This window comes from Cardiocondyla obscurior, linkage group LG26 (assembly GCF_019399895.1).
Source record: "Cardiocondyla obscurior isolate alpha-2009 linkage group LG26, Cobs3.1, whole genome shotgun sequence".
In the NCBI taxonomy this organism is placed as follows: domain Eukaryota; kingdom Metazoa; phylum Arthropoda; class Insecta; order Hymenoptera; family Formicidae; genus Cardiocondyla; species Cardiocondyla obscurior.
In genome coordinates this window covers 574,628-597,590 of record NC_091889.1, presented here as the reverse complement: position 1 = coordinate 597,590, position 22,963 = coordinate 574,628, and the positions used below count along the sequence as shown (strand labels likewise).

The window sequence follows — 22,963 nt, the reverse complement described above, 5'->3', positions numbered from 1 at the left end:
TTCAACTAACGCAAAAGTGTAAAGATAATTGTTTTAAATTGTTGGAGGAATGGCAATGAAAGTGTTGGGACCTCTCGTTCCGAGATATGAATTTCGCGCGCCTCTGTTGCTAGTTATTGTATCTGCTGTCACCGCTGTGGCGCCACTTTCGAAGTCGATCGCGAAGCAAGCAGAGTTGCGAGTCACGCCGTTGGCATATACAAGCATAGTAGTTACGCGATTGTACTTTTAGTAGTTAAATTGGAGTTTGTCATATATGTGTGTGTCATTGGGTTTTCTTAAAAGGAAAACGTTTCTCGGTAATAACAGTGCTTTACGTCAAGATCATTAGCGGGAAGCTCTACATCTCTCTCTCTTTCTCTCTCTTTCTATCTCGTCTATTCCTTTTTCTCTCTCGCTGTTGCTCTTACATCTACACGCTTACACGCATGTACGTGCACCCTTTCACTCTCCTTTTTTTCTGTCCTGCCTCGCCTCTATTTATCTATCTGCCCATCTGTTCGTCCGTTCGATTCCGTTCGATCTATTTATCTATCTATCTATATTTATTAATCTCTCTTGGCGGGGGTATGTAACAGAGTCCCTCCTTCGGACGGCCAAAGGCAGACGTATATTTTCGATACTCAAAAGTCGCGAAGTAAGGATAGGGAAAAATAAGTGAAGTGGAAGATAAAAAGAGAGGGAAGGAGCGTGAGAGAGAGAGAGAGCGAGAGCGGGCGGACGGGTGAAGGAGAGAGAAAAACCCGTGAAAGAAGGAGAGAGATAAGCGAGGAGATTCGCAAGGAAAAGATGGGTACGAGGAAGGGAGGTCGAAAGGGAGAGGGAGAGGAGCGTATATATATGTACGTATGTTGGTATGCGTGTCGCGCTTGCGCGTCGTGTGTGTTGGATAGTGATGAGCGGTAGAGGTGCAACGAGGACACCCTGATCAGTCGCGCTTTCGCGAGAAGTGAGGTTAAACTGACATCCGCACGAAAATCCGTGACTGCCTGTGCTTTTTGCCTCCGGCCGGGGGGGACACTCGCATCCGCGTTCTCTCGACCCGCGTCCCTTCGCGCGCACGTACGCGGGCGCGACGCGAGAAAGAGGCCAAGTGACGTGTTACACGTGCGTTAAGTGTGTTAAGTGCCATTCGAGAGTCCGACATTTCGAGGGCCCCGAGATCCTGCTGGGAATTTCTACGTTCTACGCGCTTCTATTCATGTAAGTATAGCCTCGGCGGGCGCCGAGTTTGTTGTTTACGGCGCGGGCGAGGACCGCGGCGGACGCCTCGTGCCCGAAGCGAGTCGCTCGGAATGACAATTAACCCAATTTCAATCGGGCAGTCCAATTTCCCATTCTGCCCTTACACGCGGAAAGATCGATTCCATTTTCTCTCTTTCCATCTTTGCTCCTCCTTTCCTCTTACCTTTTGCCTTTCTCTCTTCCACTGTCTCTCTCTCTCTCTCTCTCTCTCTCTCTCTCTCTCTCTCTCTCTCTCTCTCTCTCTCTCTCTCTCTATTCTTGTTTCTCCTTCTTTCTTTCACATACTCTCACTCTCACTCGCTCACTCACTCACTCACTCACTCACTCACTCACTCACTCACGCATGCACGCACGCACATCTGCTACTCATTTACTTGGCACGACCTTCCAGCTAGGACGTATCTCATGATGAGAACGTTCTGATCGCGCAGGTACGAGACAACACTCTCTCCCTTTCCGACACTCTACAGAAGCTTAAAATCTTGTTAATAATGGACAAACGGGTATGAAATACTATTAGCTGTCTATGAATGATTGAAAACTGAAGGATAACAAGGGTACTGTACAATTAATGAATATTACACACACGCGCATTTTTATTTTTTTTTTCTTACAAAAGTAGGAATGTAAAATGGTATAAATCTTTTTTAGAAATTATTTGCATATTTTAATTTTGATATAGTGCTGTTAATGTTGATTTAAATAGATTTATATGAATATAAACGTTGATGAGGTAATTTAAAGTTAAAATCGCGCATGTATAATCGTTATTAAAAAAAAAAAAGAACGGTAATGATATTTTCACAGATAAATCTTTAACTTTTTTTTTTTTTAATTTTGAGGAACAAAAAACAACTTTGAACATTTTATTTTTCTTTGTAACGATTATTTCTTAGAGATATCCCTCGCGTTTTGATTGTGCTGTTCGTAATAGGTTAGCCCAAGGGACATAGATCATTTCTTTCCTTTGTGTAACGTAATTTCATCGAATAATTAATGATACATTTATTGATGGTAATAATATACAAACAATATGAATGCACATAACATTAAATCAAATTAATTATTAATAGCTTTAAAAGTCTTATACCAGAGCGCAACGATATATGGCCCAGCGTTCAACTTACAAATAAATCGAATTCTAACAATGATAATTTGGCGAATTAATTTCGCGCAGATAAATTTTACTGCATTTTCGATGTTCATAGTCTGACAGAGACAGGGGCGTTGTTATCGCGATAGAAACCACAGTTTTATTGCCGCTCCGGTGTGGAATTTTCATTCGAGAGACTCCACTTTCGAATCTATTAAATAGCACAATTAAAGGGGGGAGGGGGAAAAAAAGGAAGAAAAAAAAATCCCTTACGCAAAAGGAGAAAAAAAAAAAGAAAAAAAAAAGGAAAGTCTCGCGCTACAAAAATACTTTACGTGTCTCGTACCGCAAATAAAAACATCGCACGCGAAGTGCATTGACAATGGGTGGAATTTCACCCCCTCCCACCTCGGCCGCTAATGACTTGACGTCGGAAAAAACGTGTAATGACACCCCTGGACGTAGACACTCGTATTCGTCGGGACACGCCACGCGCATGCTGCGTCGATTATCGGCCAAGAAGCTGACTCGCCGTGACGTCACTGCCCGTGCAACGTATCATTTTTAGCTCGCATACATATACATTGACTCATTGTGATGGAGCGAGTGACCGTGTATTCGTTTATGCGCCCGATACAATTGCGATTCCGATTTGTGTCGCTTGGGCATTTAAAAGGAAAAAGAAAAAAAAAAAAAAAGACGAATGTATATTTACATCGGACATTTTATCTCGCAGGCTTATATCAATATACGTTTGTTATCTTACACTTGATTTGCATTTTCTAGCTTAAGGTTGTTGCATTTATCTGATATATTTACGAATTGCTCATTAGCGAATTTACTGACGCAATTCGATTGCGTTTTTGCTGTATCGATTATGCTCGATATCAGGTACATTTTGTTGACCTTATATATTATTTTTATTTATTAAATATACAGATAGGATATATAGGGGTACCGAAAATCGTCAGGCTGCGTAATATATGACGCTGAGCCGAAAAATATTTAAAATTCTTGTCTATCGTTTTCTGATTCCATTGATCTAACTATCTCATTAATTTACTTTGGCATTGATATTCGTTAGTATTTTAATTGACAGTGATCATTAATCCTAAGTAGATTCTATTTTATCAAAAATATTATATTCTAACTAATACTTCAATAGTAAGAGTAGTAAATTAAAGGTAATAATTTTAATTATTAACAGAATGCTTTTGTTTTACATTTTGAAAAATCAGAGGCCCATATATGTTTATAAATATATATACTATATATATATTTTTTTTTCTGTTAATCTGGCCAAGTATTATGTTCTATTTCATATGAATAAAATGTTGAACTTCGACATTGTGCCATTTCCAACGTCCATACAGATGTACTACGAGACTTAAAGACCAGGGTTTTAAAATTCTTGGCTCTGGATCTTTCCTCCACTTCGTGAAATCTGTAAATTCTGAATTTGTGTCAGCTACCTACATTTGCTCTCGCTGTATCACCATATCGCGTATGTAGCGGCGCATGTTTTTATGAACGGTCGTAATGATCACATATTGCAACGCGAACACGACGCTTTCCCTTGGCACTACTGGCCGAGGCGAAAACATTGTATACGTTTTATTCGTTTGCCATCTCTACCGTCGTTTTATCATCGCTACCTCTATCTACTATCACCATCCACTCATTACTACCACCGCCACTACCACCACCATCGCCATCACCACCACTACCGCTATCACTACCACCATCGCGACTACCTCCACAGTCTCCACACTGCCTCCGCAACTTCCACCTTCACAATCACTACCATAACTGCTATAGCTACCTCCACCAGGCCACCATCACATCATCGCTACACCATCGACACCCTACAGCCACAACCACATCTAACACCACCACTACTCATACTTGTACGATAAGATTTATTTAAAATTTTTTTTCTAACATTTATCACGACGCGTAATTAAAATTCTATTTGCCAAGCTTCGTATAAAGACATAATTAACGTTTGAAATTATTTCGGTGATGGAAACAATTACTTCTATAATTTGTTCTTTCAAAATCCGACAAGAGCTGACAGAAACTTTCGCAGGGACAAGGTGAGGTGCCAGGTTCGCATAGCTTCTCACTTTGTTTCGAGATATATTTTTGTTTTAATGGCCAAGAGTATTTGTTTAATTTATCACAAAGTATAGAAATGAAAAAGATTAAGTTAGAACTGCAAATTATTGATGAGTTTCCGTGAAATAATATTCTAGCTTTGCACAGACGCTAAGGTGGTGATGGTATGGTTTTTAATTTTTATTTTATATATATAAATGTGTATATATATATTTTTTTTTTTTAATTTAAAATAATACGTTTTAAGTTGCGATAGTGAAATGAAAATTCTTTGGAAGAATCGCTTGTTAAGTATTACGATCTAGCATTATCAATCCAACCAGGTTGAGAGCATTTTGAATAATAGATACCACAGACACTATTTATATCTGGAAATCAATATCCTCGTAGCTATATTGTGGGCAACATGCACATTGTATAGCATCTTGTATAGCGTCTCAACTTGACTAACCTACGCGAAACTCTCGTCACTTTCTTCTGTATCTATAATTATTAAAGCGAAAAAAAAAATCGCCGATATAGCAATTATTTTTTAAGGATTTAATTCCATTAGAGAAGCTAAGAAACGTTTAAAAAGCAGCAGTCACGTAAAACACGAAATTTTACTTTCGTCTGTAAACGGTTTGATTTTTAGACTACTAAATTAATAAACCTATTTTATTTTTTACTTCCTCTTGGACGAATTGAATTCCAGGCACTTGAGATGTAAATAGCTGGATTCATTAATTTTTAGAATGATCTCCGATGTATCGTGATGCTCTACGGAATCGCTAAAATCGCCGTTTGTATTCTTAGCTTTTCGAAAAGAATAGACGGTATAGATTTGTATCCATATCGTACACAATGTACGTACATTAAGTAAGTCATTTGCTGGGATACTGCTTGTTCAGGTGGTCCATTCACATATTTACAATATGATCCGTTATGATTGACGTGAAAAACCGGTCACTCTTTCTCTTTCGCCTCGTGAAAGTTCAAACGGATGAAACAGATAAAATCACGTTATTGATTAAGCCTCCACCGAGAAAGAACATTCGAAGTGGTTTACCTCTCGTATAAAAATATAACTTCCCTTTTTTACAGAGAAATATTAAATGTAAATTACGAAACTGCACTTTGCCTATAAATGCCGTGCCAACTATTATTATAATATTTAAATAATCGTAATAATTCTCTGCGATAAAAATCACAGAATGCGGCACAGTTGAGAAAAAGTAAGAAGCATTTATATAGATTTGTTTAATTGAAAAAAAAATGCAGCTCGCTTCGAAACGTGCTCTTTGTTCTTTTTAAAGAGAATTATTCGTTTAGATTTACAAGCAGTTATTCCAGCAAATGTTCAACTCTACGCTTCTTTGACCGGCCATCGGTCGACCCTGACGTTGGCCTTGACTTCTAAAGGGATCAAAGTCGTCAATCTTTCTTGCAAATCTATATGAAACTACAATGATTTCATAGATAGCGCAAGAACTTTGCCTCTCTACCTGGCCTGGGGGGGTAATGTGATGTAAACCTTGGCTCGCGTGAAAAGTTATAAACTCTTCGTGTGAGATCCTAGCACAATTTCCTGGTACCGGAAAATCGCTTTCAATATGCGCGACGCCTTTAATATTTTTTAATCAGCAAGGATTGGCGGGATAGATCAATAACTTGGTGTCGATATCGATGCCAAGGTTTCAAATAACTTCCGGCTGGAAAGATGATACGTAAAGATGAGATATTCACTTTATAATTTAATATATTATATAAGCGTTTTATTTAATGGATTTTGGTCGTATCAATTAGCCGTCAGCTTAGATTGCCGTTTAAAAATTCTTTGCGGTCGATAAAAATTTGATACCGCGACTTTATGGCTTGGAAACAAAATCGCCGTTACTTTTTAATCTTTGAGTTGCTTATTTATTTGAATTAATTTTTCTACTGGAAATAATAAGAGAAAAAAAAAACAGGCTGGTTACGTGAGATTTTAATTTTATACCATTCGGAAAAAAAAAGAAAATAATCGAAATATTCAACCGTTTTGATACATTTTCGCCGGCCTGTATGTTCGAAGCTCACGTGAATTTCCATCTTAACATATGCTTGGCCAGAACGCATTTGGAGATGAGATCATCGATCCTGTTGCTAGGTTCAAGGCCGATTGAGAACGATGGTTCTTACTTTCGCTTCTCATAGCTGCTGACAAGAAATGGCGGAACTATTCTTCTTCGCTCTATCCCGCTTTTTATTTTTTTCTATTTTTTTTTTTTTTTTTATTCACATATTCTTCCATTCATGGTCGACTACATTCTTATGGGATCAAACCTGTAACACACGCACAACTTTGCCGAGCCCTTTGTTAAGTATTTTTTATTACTTTTAACTTTGAAACGCGCGTATAGATTTTTCGTAAGTAAAATATACACAAAGACTTGGATCATGATTTTTGATAATAATTATTTCGAGCGTCGAAAATTTTTTTAATCAGTGGACTTTTTACGTTTATGAATATCGCTTAGCTATCAAATTCTCTCGAATAATATGCGGCTTACTTGGCTACTCGAATTCGCTAATAACTACACACACACACACACACACACATATATCTTATTCTGTATTTTCAGTATACAATGATTGCATAGTTTGTTATCAGCGGCTCGGGATACCCGAGAGTTGTTAGGTAGTGCAGTGATCCGGGTAGCCGAGTACCCAGGTAGTCTAGTATCACCCGAGATAATCGGGTAGCCGATGAACCCGAGTACTCGGGTGGTTACCCGGATACCCGGGTACGCCAATATTGATAGCACTAGCGGTGATATGGATGGTAGTAATAGTAGTGCGATGGCGTCTGTGTCGCCTGTGCAGAATCGATCCGATGCCCCAGTTACCAGAAGAAGGTCACAGGAAAGAAAAAGACCAATAGATGAGTAGAACGTATAAGACGTTTCAGAAGTACGTGTTCGTATGTGTAGACGTGGGAGTGGGTGTATGTGTGTATCACTCATTCCAACAATATCTATTCAAAATTTTTAGTTCTAGTCTAGAACAAATATGTCTTTGAGATTTTCGAAGCGTAAATACTTATTGATTCTATACATGTAAACGTTATTTATGGAAAAGAAAAAAAAGACACATTTTATTTCTTATGTAGGTCTTTAAATGTAATGAAAATTAATTAATTGTGTTGTATGGCATAAAATCAATTTCAAGAATCAATCTCCTTTTATGTTGCAGATTTTCTGGGGCAGCTACGGACAACAACTTCACTTATAACGCTATAATAAACATATATGCATGTCGAGATGCATTAGAGGCTGTGATCATTTTATCTCAAACTTAAGTTTGAACAATAATTTGGAACTATCCGTTCCTTTATTTGAAGATATTCCAATGTTCAGTATGTTGATATCTTGATACATTGGTGTTTTTTATTAATTATTAGATAAATTAAAAATTAATTCGTGTGCAACACGGTAAACTTATCGAAAGTATTCTTTTGTTAAAAGATAATTGAAGGGATTAAACCGAGAAGATTCAAATCCTTCACACGTGCATCCGAACACACACACACACACACACACTCACACAAACACGCCCGCGCGCACGTACACGCATGTACCCTTGTACTATAAATTAAACGGTATACTCGAGTAAAAACAACAGGGAGAGGCATTATCCGGGAACGAAGACGATAAGAAAACATCTGATATCACGGGACCGGAAGTGAGATCTGTCGCAGTTGCCAATTTAATTAGCAATGTAGCAGCGCGGTACAATGAAGGGTCGGAGGCTGTTGTTACGGGGGATGCCGTTTTGGCAGCCCCATCCGGGTTAAAAGAAGCAATTAATCTAACAATCACGGCGACTGCGAGAACAGCGACGACGACAATAATTCCCGGTATGGATACCAGCGGCGATTCGAGTATGGACACTACTAACGGTGGCACCGCCGCTACGAGTGTCGGTGCCATTGCTTCCGTCGTTACCAATGCCGCATCCTTAATGCTGGTCAAGACTGAGAGGCCGGATCATTTGGCGGGGACGTCGACGTCGCCCGCGACGGTAACCGCTGTAGCCTCCGGACCGATCGGCACTGGGAGCAGCCTCTTTTCTGGTATCACCAACAGCAATAAGACAGCCAGGTCGGACGATTGGCTGGCGACGAATAGCCCGGGATCACCGCAGAACTCTCTACAGGGCCAGCACGTAGTCTATCCCACTTCCCAGCAGCAATTGTCGGAGCAGCAGCAACCTCCTATGGCCCACTCCAGTCCGCTCGGGCATCAACAAGTTAGCAATAATGGATACGCAAGTCCTATGAGCACCGGCAGTTATGACCCGTACAGCCCCAACGGTAAAATCGGTGAGTAATTATCATTTATTTATTTTTTTTTTAATAAAATTTGCGGCGTACATAATGACCGTTCGCTTCAGTTGACGCGTGAGAAAAATGCGCTAAGGGTTCATTTTGAGGATATTCCGTACACGTAGGATGTCCCCGGAGCATTCTGACTACTAATTTTTGCGGAGGTAGAACGAATCGAAGCGAATAAAAGTTCTATTATTTTATTATAAATTAAAATTAAATAATTAAGGGTACGGAACTTCAAGGCTCCTTATGACTCTTTGATATAATCGGCTTTTGCTTTTGGTTAAATCGGATCTAAGTCGTAATTTGTAGAAACCAAAAGTAACAGAGAATTACTTTGCACTCAATGAGCTACTTTTTTTTACCTCCGAGTGCAGCGAATGTGTGTTAAGTATAATCTCGGTGAGCGCAGGGATCCGATGGTTTTTATTTTTGCCGTAAAAACGGCTGATCTAAAGCTCTATTTAGAATTTTATCGTACTTTGATTAAAAAATTAAAGAAAAGAAAAAAATAAAAAATTGCCCAGAGCAATTATAATAATAGACTTACATTTTTTTAAGTAAAAACTAATATAAGTATCTATATTAACAAGTCCAGCCTTTATAATTCGTGATATAAGTTGCCAAAATTATCTTAACGAGTAAATTCGAGGAGGTTACAGCTGTCGCTAATTATTTATGAAAAAAGTTACTAGAAGTAATCTTCGGCGTGTATTTATCACTATCTACTTTTCTTTGAAAACCAGAAATTTTATCGGCAAAGAAATGTGACATGTATATGTTAGCATTCTTGATGTCGGTTATCTCTCTGGATTCTATCGAGAAGAGTGGATATCCTTGAGAAGGAGCATTGTCCTCAATAGCTATCTCTTGTTCGGCCACTTGGCTCGACCTGACAAGCTTCTCGTCACTCTGTAACATTGCCCGTTGCAATTTCTTGTCAAGGTCGAGACCAAGCGATATTTCTCGCTATCTTGATTATAAATATGAGGATTAGAATCTTTTTATATTTCTCACATGTCCGTAAAAATCTTTGGGAGGGAGAACAATTTCTGCGTAATTCAAAGGATTTAAAAGAAGAACGTTCATCGATCGTGCCGAACTTGCCGCAAATTTTCAAACATTTCTAATTTTCGATTCGTATTTTAGGTCTCCAGATTTCAGCTTTGATACAAGTCGCAAATATATATCGCAAAATAATAATTTTGATAGCCGAAGACATTTTCGCAATACTCAAACGTGATATATATATATATTTTTTCTTCTTTTTATATTTATTTTAATGAATTAATTTATTTTTACATTTCCTTTGTCCAATCAAATTCGAAATATCATCTTGCTTATGTAAACGGTGTTTGTATTGCTAGGATGCAAGGTCTATCACGGCCAATGGCGAGCAAACCGGACACAATTACAGAATCTCGTGAAGCTTCGCTGAGCACTGCGAGGCCTCCGACACGCATCGAGGCCTCGTCGTTTCTTTCGCTCTCTCTCGGTGTTTCACTCGTTCTTGTTTCAAAGCTGTATAAGCACTAACTGAGTTACATACTTACAAAAGCCAGGTGGAAATTAAAACGTTGAAAACATAGTAATTCGAGAAAAGAATTGGCCTTTTTCGCAGAAGCTTTAATTTTCAGGGAGATTAACAAATTAACTAGACATATTTAAAATCTCTCTTCATCTTTTTCAAGTCTATTTATGAAAGTGTTCTTGCTTTCAAGAGCAAGTAAATTCAATTCCAATTAATGGAAATTTAATTAAAATTTTTTGGAACCGTGCTTCGCACTATGTTTTTTATTTTTATATTTTTTAAACATCCAGAGAAGATGCCTGTAAACAGATAGAACATTCCTTAAGTGAATAACAAAAGTAATTAAATTTTTTTATCGTTAATCATAATGATTAGTTAATTATAATAAATGATACAAATTTGTTCTCTTATTAATATTAGAATAATTAAAAAAAAAAAGATAATTATTTAATTTCTTACATCTTAAGATCCATTACACTTGGTGTATTAACGAGATCTGTCCTTACAACAGTGATGAAAGCCGTCTACAGCTACGTGATATCTTTACGCTTCAAAAGTACACGGTTACGCCATCTTTCCATGGCTCGCCGTCTTCTCCTGAATTACTATGTTAATACTAATTTATAAAAACTCCATTTATTTTTCATCCTCTCCAAATTTTATAATTCAACAATGTGTAACTTTATATTTCGCATTCGTCCGTTATCGATTTCTGAAATCAGATATTTCTCACCACAGTGTCTGTAAAGGGAATAATAAATTGTATGTAGTTAATTGCAACCGGTGCGGCTAACGTCAACATCATCGTATAGATCACCGATTAAAGTTGTGTGCATTAATATGCACGGGTGTGCCTTCCGCGCCCACTTTCAGCCTTGAGCCAAGAACTTGAATCACTTGCAAGAGAACTAAAGAATTGTGATTTTAGAATCACAATCAGAGATCGAGAATACATAAGGGAAAAAGAATGTGCGTGTGTGGCGGAAAAAAAAAAAAAGAAAAAAAAATATGAGAGAAGTCTAACATAAAATGCTGATTGTATGTGATTGAACATGTTTATGCATGAGAACGTGACTTTGAGAAAATTAATAATTAATTTAAATTATTAATATAATATCTTAACTTTTTGCAAAGCAGACCGCGTACTATCTGATGCTTTAAAAAAAAAAATATATATATATATATATATATTTTTTTACTGTTTTATATAGTAATTTTTGTGAAGCTCGAGTTATTGAAATTCTTATGCGTTCTCACGGTGTATTAAAATTATTCGCTTTACTAAGGCACTGATGTAAATTAGACCATCCTTGATTTACGTCTCTCGTGGGAAAGTCGTTTGGAAAAGTTGCCGGCTAATTGGGCGATGAATAATTACCCCGAAAAAATTAACATGACAAAATATATCGATCGTACTATTTCCATGTGCAATAACATTAATCAACGTTTCATCTACGTTTGTTTTACATGTGGTTTCGGTTACATGTGGTTCTTATAATATGAATGTCTCTTTGAACACGGTCTCTCTCTCGTTCTTTCTCTCTTTCGCAATTTGCTTCGCAACAAATTACAAAAAAGAAAGAAAAAAAAATTGGACGAAGAACGTTGCGATGAGTATGGACTTCAAAGTATTATTCGTGATCATTCCAGAGATGATTACTTCATCCATAAAAAAAAAAAACTTGTGGTTGTGCCTTTATAAAGAAACGTCGAAACGTAAAAAAAGAAAAAAAAAATGCTATTTAATACAGCGTTGATACACATGAAATCGTGATTAATAAAAATATAGCAGGAAATAATTTTAGACCTAGTTTGTTTCCACGAAATAACTTGCGTAATGACTTGTCGCTTAATTAACGACGTATTTTGTAAAACGAAACAAAGAAAAAGAATAGAAAAAAAAAAAAAAAAAAACTCGTTAAAAACCAGCTGAAGTCGTCACTTGAAAAAAAAAAATATTTTACAAGTAGCGGATCGTGTGCGGAACTTCGCGAGTGCGATTCGACAGAATTTCACTAATTTATAAAATCGGGAGAGATCGCGGGGGTGCAATTCGAGGTTCGCGGGCCTTGTCGGTGCGTTAGAAAAAGCTCGTGCGAAATTCAACGTGCAGCGCGTTCCCTCGTACGATTTCGCAGGATAGTCGAGGGAAATTCGAGATGTGTGGCGCTTCCGAAATGCTAGTTCGACGTTGACACAGTTTGTCCAGGCTCGCCTGGGTACGGCGAGGGTTGCCCTCCTTTTTCTGACCATGACCCACCCCGATAGCCCCCAGCTAAATAGTAGATCTCAGCCCCGCTTTAATGCTCCCCCGCGTTCGTAACTCTATCCCGACATGCGCAACGCGCTCCCGCGTATGTTGTATGTGCACGCTTCGTATTCACTCGACCAATTTTGCACAATACGTAACAGGTGAATGAGGTCAAATGGTTTAGTTATTCCTACCGTGGCTTACGAAGATATACCTATGTATATATATATTTTTTTTTTTTTTATTAGGCTTCGCGCCTCGTAGTTCCATCTTGCTCGCGATCGTGCCTGATCGAAAGCGGTACGGGAATTTAAAGAATGCAGCCCATCTGCCCCGCGTCCGAGTGTGTGCGATCAAGAAAAATAAAATGTATTTGTTCTGCAATTAACCCAGCGAGCGTGATTAGTTAGTTAAACGTGATTCGGGTGGGCTAACTCCTTTGATCTTCAATCGTACAAATTTTGCGTCGAATCAATACCTAGTTTTTTTCGTTTTCCGCGGAATTCGTTTTTTATTTTATTTTATTTTTTTTTCTTCTGTCTTATTTAATCTGAAGGAAAAAAAAAAAACGTGCATACGTCGGGGCTTTAGCCGAGCGAATTAAATTAATTAAATATTATAAATACAGTCCGCTGACCACGGGGAAGTCTTCCAACGTGCGCACATGACTTTATTCGCGGGGCATAGCGCGGTGTTAAAGCGCACGTTGACAGTGAAAGTTCCAAAAACAAATCCACCCGACTTCGGCAGGTCGGTCCGGCCTGGCTATTGGTGCCGCTGGCTCTCTCTCGTGTCCGCCGTTCCACTCTCGAACGACTCCATGCGATCCGCCTGGCCTCAGTCGAAGGTGAACCGTCGGAGTCGCAGCTTCGACGTCCTCCGTCCTTCGTTTGCGGCTTCTCGCTCTGACGTCGGACGTTAATGAATTCGCACCCGTCAGCCGCGGTGCAATAGTACGCGTGTGCGCCGATACAGATCACGTAGGAGGGGTGCCCGGGTTTGCCCGTGATGTAATTGCACCGTGAAACCGTTCGCGCGCCGTCCGGCAGGTATTTGAGACGCGTTGAGGTCGGCGGCGAAGTCGGGCATCGCGCACGGCCCGGAGTCTCTTCGGCCAGTCCTAAAAAAGCGGCACGTCGAACGATCGAGAAGCGGCCGCGAAACGTCCGCGTGCTCGGCGCGCCGCTCGCTACGCGGATTGAAATCTTGCAGGGAACCAAGAAAAAATAAAAGGAAAAAAAAGGCGATATAAAATGGCGATATGTCGCCCGCGCGCGCGCGAACGTTCGCGCGACGAATCGTGATGCGTTGATGGCGTCTCGGAGCCATTCTTCTGTGCGTGTCTGCCAGGAAACACGTGCGTGTGTTAGCATGCTACACCCCCACTCGCGGACACTTACTGCAACGCGATGATGCAGCAGCAGCTGCTTCGCTTTGGATCTTCAGGCTGACCTGAATATCCCGAGGGAAAAAAAAAAGAAAGAAGAAAAAAAAATGGACATTCGTTCGCTACATTTTTCTTCGTTTCCGTTTCGTTTCGCATTTCCGTTCCGATTGGCACTGAAAATAATTACGAAAGTCCGCGACGAGTCTCTGGATTTTTTTCTTAATTTTTCCGGCCTGTGCACGTTTTTTATTTTTTTTTTTAATTATTTTTTTGTGTGTACGGCGGTTTAATGTTTAAAGTTTTTAGTTTTATATATAATTTTTAAATAGGTAATAAAAGTAATTTGAGAACGGTTGACTTATTGTGTGTTTAAAATTTTTTTATATATATTTTTTTTTATATTAAAAAAGTATAAATGTAAAAGGAAAATTATATTACGCAAAAATATCGTTATTTTATATAACGCGGAAAAAAAATGAAAATAATGCCTCTTTAGGAAGAAAAAGAAAGAAAGGATGTAGCATTCGTAAATGGAAAAGTAGAGCGAAGAGAGACGCTAACCTCGATATTTCTTTCCTTTATCTATATGTATATTCCGTCATATATAGTTTTCATTTAAAAGAAAAAATTATAAAAAGAAGGCATTAAAGCTGACACAGGCACGTTTCCTCAAAAGACACTCTTATTTGTCAAAAGTTTAATGCCGCGGCTTAACAAACCCATAAATCACACGATCTCCTTCAGAGTAACTCATTAAAAACTTATAATTCGTGCATTTCTCGGTTGTTTGTTCCCGAGTAACAAACATAAATAATTCATACTTCAACGTTTGGCGTAAATCAAAAGTGCGAAAAGGAGAACGCATTAAAAAAGAATTAAAAAAAAAAAACCCGTTTAATTTTCAACAAATATACAAATTTCAGATCATTTTTCAGATCTCGACTCCTTTTCCTTCGCGTCGCGAAAGAGATCGTAACTTTTTACGCTTGTGTTAATTTTCGAAGGACGTGAAGAAACCTGTAACGACGGTCCATGTACGATTGACTCTTTTCGACTTACGATCGCCACCGTGAACTCTCGCAAACGTGCGAATAATACCGCGGGGTGACTGAGGAAAAACGGTTGAAAGGTGGAGGTGAATAGTGAGATGCTGCGGACAATGCCACGCATATCTGTCGCGGGGATACGAATAAAGTGGAATACCAAGTACAGCCTTCAGGAATCTAGTCCGGAAGTATCGAGTAGCGATACGTTCTCGTCGAGCTTTCAAGCAGATTCGGGCGCGTCGGTGCGTGAGGAGGATCCCATTCAGCTTTGGGATTTGGATTTCCATCGTGGGCTCAAGACAGAACCCGAGAGCGATCACTACCGCACTATTTCCACCAGCGCCGCGGAATTAATTAATAGCGATCGCCCAGCCTCACCTTTCTCTGTTTCCATTCAAGGTAAATAGCGAGACAGTTCTTAGATTCCGTTGGCGTAATTGTATTAAATTATCGCGTGTAAATTATCTGAGAAGTACGCGTGGCTGAAAGATTTTTCTTTTTTTTTTATTTTATTTTATTTTATTTTTTTTTTAATTAATTTTGCAAGTCGAAAAATATTGATTGTATGTATGAAAGTGTGAAGATGTTAGTTAAAACTTTTCATTCAAAATTCGATGAAGCTTACGAGATATATTAAGTCCCAAAAGTTCGTAATTTACGCTGGGCATTGTTAAGCAACGAAAGAGCAGATGTGCATCTCCGTTTAGCTTTTTGTTAACGTAGCGCTCGTTGGACGTTCGTCTTTCAGTTTTGCTACTTTGCATTTGACCGGTTCCGAGTATCCCGATCTCTTTGCGTTTTAAAAGATGGAGAAACCAGAACAGACATGTGCGATTGCGACACATGTTGTTGCACTGGTTCAAAAAAAAAAAAAAGAAGGAAAAAAAAGGGGGAAAAAAAAAAGAAAAAGGAAAATACAGCAGCGCGGAAAAAACCTAATGAGATTTGTGCTATAAATTGCGGATTAAGACGCGCAATCGATCCGAAAACTTGAAATCTAGAGAATGTAGTTTGACAAAATTACGAATACAATGGACCGGTTTATCCATTACAGATATAAATTGTCAACGAGAACTTCAGATATACAATCGAACAGATTGCAGAAACGTTTCCGACCGTCTAAAGATTTTTAATACGCGCGAACGGCTCGTAACGATTCTTTCTTAAAGAAATTTGGACTTAGGGATAAAGTAAAAATCCTTCGGGATAATGTGAGATGTATACGATTCTGGTTCGAAGAGCTCCCTGTTGCCAAAGTTGATTTTAATCCAAGGAAGATTTCTACTGTCTAGTGTGGTGATGGAGTTGAAAAAAAAGTGTTACGGAGAGTTTTCACCCGACCAGACAGCCAATTCTAAGAAATATTCTCAGCTCAACAAGCTCAAGGTGTTGTCTTCCATTCCGTGATAACGCCAGACTGCGTTTCTTCTTTTTTTTTCTTTTCTGTTTTTTTAGTCGTTTCGAAACAAGTTGCTCGACACTCGATGGAATATTCTAACTTACTCTCCTTGTTCGCCAGGCATTGTCCTTTCCGTCTATTGTTTCTCTCTGTAAAAATCGATCTTTAATCAAAAGAACCGAGTAGCTACTTTAGGGACAACTTAATATCTCACAAAATATAATAGCCACAGGCATTTCGCGATTTATTCTATACTTTACAATTCATATTAAAATATTTCAAAATAAAACGTGAATTATTTTGTAATTTATTTACATTTTTTTTTTGATTCTGAGTGAAAGAAATCTGAAGAACAGTTTTACATAATTTTTCCAACTCTACAAGCTTGACATTTTTTCTGTCTTGAAGCATGTAGGTTTTTCCTAAATCAATAAATTCATGAATTTAAAATTTAAATCTGATTCATTAATATGTGTGGCTTATAACATCGTTATAAGGAATTTATTGCGAAAAGTCTGAGCGAAAAAGTTTGAACCTCTCGATACTGTTCAAAGTCGACTTAACAAATTCGATAATCGAGAAAGCACATAGCGATGCAGCGATTGATCGTAATAATCGGTGAATAATAAAAAAAAAAGAAAAGGAAAAAAAGAAAAATGATGCGAATGAACAATATTAAGTGAAATGCACGTAAATACATGTGTATCAAACGACGAAGTTGGAGAAAAGTGCTTTCGGTTCAAACTGAAAATAAGCAAAACTATCGTGCGCTTTTACAATTTGAAATAGACTTATCCGACAGCTGACATTCTGCATTACATTCTTCGGTGATTAATTTATAATTTTCGATTAAATGTCTTGTACGAGATGTCGCGCTGAACTTTGAGTTTAAATGAAGTATCGTCAGGTTATCAACAAGGGACGCGATAGCATTTTGCACTAAATAAATTATATTTGTAAATGCACGGGAGCCAATAATGCGTTCGATGTGCAGGCATTTTGGAGAGTCAGAGCTTCTTGTAAAACAATAATTAACTTATTTATTACTCGCGCGGTTGATAATACGAAGCGACTACGTTATTTTGCAAAAAGATTTGCGCGTTATACGAATGGAATTTAAGATTCTTTTTTTCTTTTTTTTTTTTATACGTGTAATAATTTTCATATTTATTTCATCATGCGTAGAGATAATGAAAATCGATCATGATAACTTGTCATTTATAAACTATTAAATCACAATTCCTTGACATTTACTCTTGCAGCATGCAGAGAATTGTATATCAAATCAGCACTGCGGAAAAGAATTTTCCACAAGTGTACGAAAAAAAATTCCTTTAAAAAGAATTTCACTGGGCATTCAAATCCACGCAGATTTGCATTGAAAATATGCGCAATTAGGATTTAAACGTATATTACTTTCATTTGAAAATTTGCATGTAAACATGGCTGGAAAATTAAGTCAGCCTCAGAAATGTTTCTCCTAGGACTTGAACAAACGTCTCGTCAGAAAATATTCGTTTATAAAAATATTTGCAGAAATATTTCTTAAGAGTTCCTACGCAATCTTTTTTTCTTTTTTTCTCTTTCTCTCGGACAAGCTCAGGTCTATGTTTTTCCATTTCCTCTTTTCACACGCTCGCTTAACTAGTCTGATCTCTGGAAGGAAACGAAGCGGTGCTCACTGGTCCGTTTTAGCTTTCGTCTCTCGGCTGAGCACAGCAACGCGCGGTGGGAGAAATAGAGAGGGAAAAACTCGCCATTTGTTAGGTAAGACAAGAGAACAAGGAGGACACGAATAGTTGTGTGCGTCCACACTTGTATAGACATTTACCAAGAAAGCCAGAGTCAAGGCCGCTCACTGCTACGTCGTGACGGAGAGGTACTAACCAACATGGAAACCTTGCTAAGGAATATTAAAACCGCCAACGTTTTGCGCATGGTCTTTTCTGGGTTTAACATAGTAGAAATATACGTGATTGTCAATCAGGATTCAAGACTCATGCTTCTTCTTCTTTTTTTTTTTATAAATATCCACCGGACTTATTTTGCATTCAGGAAACTTTCAATGTAGTTCACGGTGATAATGATAAGCAAAAGAAAACAATAAATTAATTTATCTGACAGTGTATTTAGCGAATTCTTAAGTAATCTGAAAGTAAATGTTATCCGTGAAGGAATTGTAGTTCGATAGACGTGAAACGATAGATCATTGGAATTTATTTTGTTTGCCTCGATACGTGATGGTTTATAATTAATTAATTGAGAAATTAAAGGCGTTTAAAATTATTGTATTGAGGTGGAACGAAGCTGGAACATTCTCTTACTGTTAATATTTATGTCTTCTTAAATTCCTTTTAACGATTAAAAAAATGGAGAACAATTTTTGGGAAAAAAAAAAAAATTATTGCATAAATGAAAAAGAAATCAGCAGGTTTATTTGTTTGAAAAGTAGCACGATGATTATTGACTTAGACTAGCTTTATCAACCAATTCACATCCGCCCGCATACCACGCATACGTATAAACGTGCACGTTTGTGTACTTGTATATCATATGCCCACCTGGAACGTAATCACCCATACTTTCACCCCGACCATGACTTCTAACTTGCTTGCGAGTCATTCAGCAAGCGAAACGTACAAAAATTGTATAATGGTGACGTATACATTTTATAACGTCTGCATTTTTTTTAATGCTGCCTTAATTAACATTGAAACAAATACATGCAATGGCTTTTATTTTTACAGTTTTTAGCGCAAGAAAGGAGCAAAGCTCCTTGATACTCCAGCGTACAATTTCTTGCCTCTGATGTCATAATTTAACATGGCTGCGACGAGTATCTAGAAGCCATAAAATTTACTTATTGACGCTTGCTTTGGATTAAGTTCTTTTCTAGAGAAATTACATGTTTTTTTTTTTTTTAATATTTTAGATAATATGTACGACAGTTTTTCCACATGTCTTGTACATGTGATAATCGCGTTCAGTTCTAATGACTAAGGCTGATATATTTATAGCCGGTTTTTATTTAAAACTCTCTTAACTATGTGTCTTAAGATACTAATAACCAGTGATTGATTCACAACATCTTGAGATCAACATCTTAAGACTCAAGATCTAATAACTTTTTAATGAACAAAGAGCGTCAGCTGAAACCCTTAAGATGTTATTTAAAATGATGATCTTGATTATCTCAAATTCTCAAAATTATTAAAATCAAGAGACGGGATTTTTACGTATGCGTAATTATTAAAAATTATGATATAATATTAAATTAATAGAATTACGTAATTTTTAATTTCTTAGCTAATCCTTACAACGTGTGTTTATCCAGACACGTCTTAGAAATACGTGGTAACTATAAATTCGTGAGATTATCTCAAATTAAAACTCATACGTCGTCAATTTCACATACACATTTTTCACGATGAAATTGCTTCTTTCTAAGTATGCGTTGGATACATATAATAGCAAACTGAACGTAACAATTTCCGGCTGTGCCGTTGAGTATGCATCTTAACTCCTCAGTTATAGTGCACCTTAAGTGAAAATTATTATAGGATGATACATTAAGTATTATGTAGAATGATCAGTACGCACGTTGCGGCTAGTGAAGCAGCTGGTCTATTCGCCAAACAAATGCTGCGTAGTTTAATAAGTTCATTAAATGCCTTCGAAATAACATGCCTTCGTATTGTAATATAAAATAATTAACAAAATACATTTTTTTTTTAATTTCAGGGAGAGACGAGTTATCTCAGCCGGGTTCAATAAACGGTTATGGAAATAATTCCGGGGGTGGCGGCGGCGGCAGCGGAGATGGTGGTAGTAACGGAGGTGGCAACGGAGGCGGAGGCAGTGGTGTTGGATGTAGTAATAATGATGGATGCGACGCGAAAAAGAGAAAAGGACCCACGCCTCGACAACAAGAAGAATTGTGCCTTGTATGCGGCGATCGTGCTTCTGGTTATCATTACAACGCCCTTACGTGCGAGGGTTGCAAGGGCTTCTTTAGACGAAGTATTACCAGAAACGCTGTATATCAGTGCAAGTACGGCAATAGTTGCGAAATCGACATGTATATGCGCCGTAAGTGCCAGGAGTGCCGATTGAAGAAGTGTCTGACGGTTGGCATGAGACCGGAGTGTGTTGTGCCCGAGTATCAATGTGCAGTAAAAAGAAAAGAGAAAAAGGCACAAAAGGTAATTTCCAGTACTTAAAATATTCTCTTCTAACGACACAGTGATGATTAGCCTTCGATCTTGCATCCATGCATTTAAATGCTTATAGATTCATATAAGTTTTTGAAAAGTATTTGAATAAGTGCTACTAATTTTATATATTCATATTTAAATTCTGTTTGCAAACTCTTGGATTTGCTTAGAACTTTTCTATAGAGCCGTTTATATATCGTGTAATGTATTTTGCAGGAAAAGGATAAACCGAACAGCACAACAATGAATGGTTCACCAGGTAGTGCTGGAATGGGTGAACAAATGGGTGTCAAAATAGAGCCAGCGGAAGCTGAGTCTATGTCCGGAAGTAGCGGTATTCTTACCCCTATTAGTCCGTACACCTGTGTTAAGCCCATTAGTCCTGAACAAGAAGAATTGATAAATAGGCTCGTGTCTTTTCAATGTGAATTTGAACAGCCGAGCGAAGATGATTTAAAAAGGATTACGGTGCGTATTTAACTTAAAGATCATATATTTATATTTATATATATTATATGTTCGTTTATTGGTTTTTTTTACAACTTTTTGATAAAGTTTGAATATTTAATTTATACCTATTTTACTTTTCAGAATCAACCTATGGAAGGAGAGACGCCGAGTGATTATAGTTTTAGACACATCACTGAAATCACGATTTTGACTGTTCAGTTAATCGTCGAGTTTTCGAAGAGATTACCTGGCTTTAACGAACTTTTACGCGAGGATCAAATAACTCTGTTGAAAGCATGCTCTAGTGAAGTGATGATGTTACGGATGGCAAGAAAATACGATGTGCAAACCGATAGCATAATTTTTGCTAACAACCAATCGTACACGCGTGACAGTTATAGTGTCGCCGGAATGGGCGATACTATCGAAGATTTGTTACGATTTTGTCGACAAATGTACGCTATGAGGGTCAATAATGCTGAATATGCTTTGCTCACAGCTATAGTCATCTTTTCTGGTATGTATTAAAAACATATTACTTAATACTCGGATAAAAAGCTAAATACAATTTTGTTTATCATAAATTTTATTAATTATTAATATTGAAGTTTGCTTTTGTCATTTGGATAGTTTTAATTAAATTTAATAATTGTTTCTTTGCAGAGAGACCCAATTTATTGGAAAGTAGAAAAGTAGAAAAACTTCAGGAGATTTATTTAAAGACATTAAAAGCATATGTGGATAATCGTCGTCGACCGAAGTCTTGTACGATCTTCGCTAAACTTCTATCAGTTTTAACCGAACTTAGAACCCTTGGCAATCAAAACAGTGAAATGTGCTTGAACCTCAAATTTAAGAACAAGAAGCTGCCAGTTTTCCTCGCCGAAATCTGGGATGTGATGCCCTAGTTTCCCAGTCGCCGATCAACGGCGATTGCGCCGGTCGGCTGAATAAATCATTTGACGTCGCGGTAGCAGCAACCACGGCGTCAATGGACGTATGGACGTGGAAAACGGCCTGCGTAATTCTTATACTAGTGCACCATTATGCCACTGCCTCAACATCGCAAGTCAACATATTGTATCAGTGCTGTTCTAGATTCATTACAATCATTTGTTCTTTCTCTTGATCGACCTAGATGTCACCTTAGATCAATCGATCGAATATGGCTTGTAAAGCACACGTGGGACAGGCCGGTCCCCCGCTATTTGCGTGTGTAATCATATGTGACGCACAGAAAGTCTTAATAAATTTATGGATATCATATTGCAAAAGAAGGTATGTTGAACATTTTTGAAAATATTAATTGACGAGACACGTTTAAGAACGACATTGAGGATAATTGTAATTAAATATTTCTGACAAGTTCGATCGAAATATTTGTATAGTATCGCAAACACATAATAAGATTTAAAAAAAACTAAAACTTAATCTACTAAAGATCCATAGCATAAAATAAATATAACGCATCTGTACAATTCATAAAACTATTGGTCTTCATAAATCTAGTCTTCTATTAAATTTGTAATTTGTATAACATTCGTCTATTAAAATTATTTAAACAGTCGCTTATTCAGCTCTACTTATATTTCTTTTTCGTCCACAAAATCTCAAATATTACGTCGCCATTGAGTCTGTGCAAATTGCGTGGGACCGATTTGGAAATGAGAAACAGGAAAGGCCTCGCACATTAAAGATACGCGCAGGAACACGTATTCCAAAGAAAGGAGCAAAGAAAGGAATAGGATAAGAATGAATATATCATTGTGAAAGAAAGGCAGTGGCGCAGCCCAGGCTGTGATACATAGAGAACAGAGATTGAAGATGTATAAAGAAAGCTACCTGCAATTTACATTTTACGCTATGTCCTTTACCTGGATA

The 22,963-nt window shown here is 37.7% G+C and overlaps 1 protein-coding gene across 3 annotated transcripts; it reads left to right on the top strand.

Annotated features, from left to right (window-relative positions):
* The first annotated feature begins 799 nt into the window (after nt 1-799).
* Nucleotides 800-22,649, top strand: LOC139111910 (ecdysone receptor). Of its 3 annotated transcripts, none has more exons than XM_070672532.1 (6): nt 800-1,203; nt 7,670-8,798; nt 20,160-20,620; nt 20,849-21,100; nt 21,224-21,599; nt 21,746-22,649. In XM_070672532.1, the coding sequence occupies exons 2-6, from the start codon at nt 8,336-8,338 to the stop codon at nt 21,988-21,990; spliced, it is 1,797 nt and encodes a 598-aa protein (XP_070528633.1). In that variant the 5' UTR covers nt 800-1,203; nt 7,670-8,335; the 3' UTR covers nt 21,991-22,649. The 3 variants fall into 3 exon arrangements, with proteins under 3 accessions (XP_070528633.1, XP_070528634.1, XP_070528635.1); XM_070672533.1 differs by lacking the exons at nt 800-1,203; nt 7,670-8,798 and adding exons at nt 13,507-13,635; nt 14,978-15,418; XM_070672534.1 differs by lacking the exons at nt 800-1,203; nt 7,670-8,798 and adding an exon at nt 14,973-15,418.
* Nucleotides 22,650-22,963: the final 314 nt, after the last annotated feature.

Excerpts from the sequence above, each read along its gene's own strand:
- LOC139111910 (XM_070672532.1), top strand. The coding sequence starts at position 8,336 with ATGGATACCAGCGGCGATTCGAGTATGGACACTACTAACGGTGGCACC. Across the intron at positions 20,621-20,848 it reads AAGAGAAAAAGGCACAAAAG|GAAAAGGATAAACCGAACAG; the intron begins GTAATTTCCAGT and ends TGTATTTTGCAG. Across the intron at positions 21,101-21,223 it reads ATGATTTAAAAAGGATTACG|AATCAACCTATGGAAGGAGA; the intron begins GTGCGTATTTAA and ends TTTACTTTTCAG.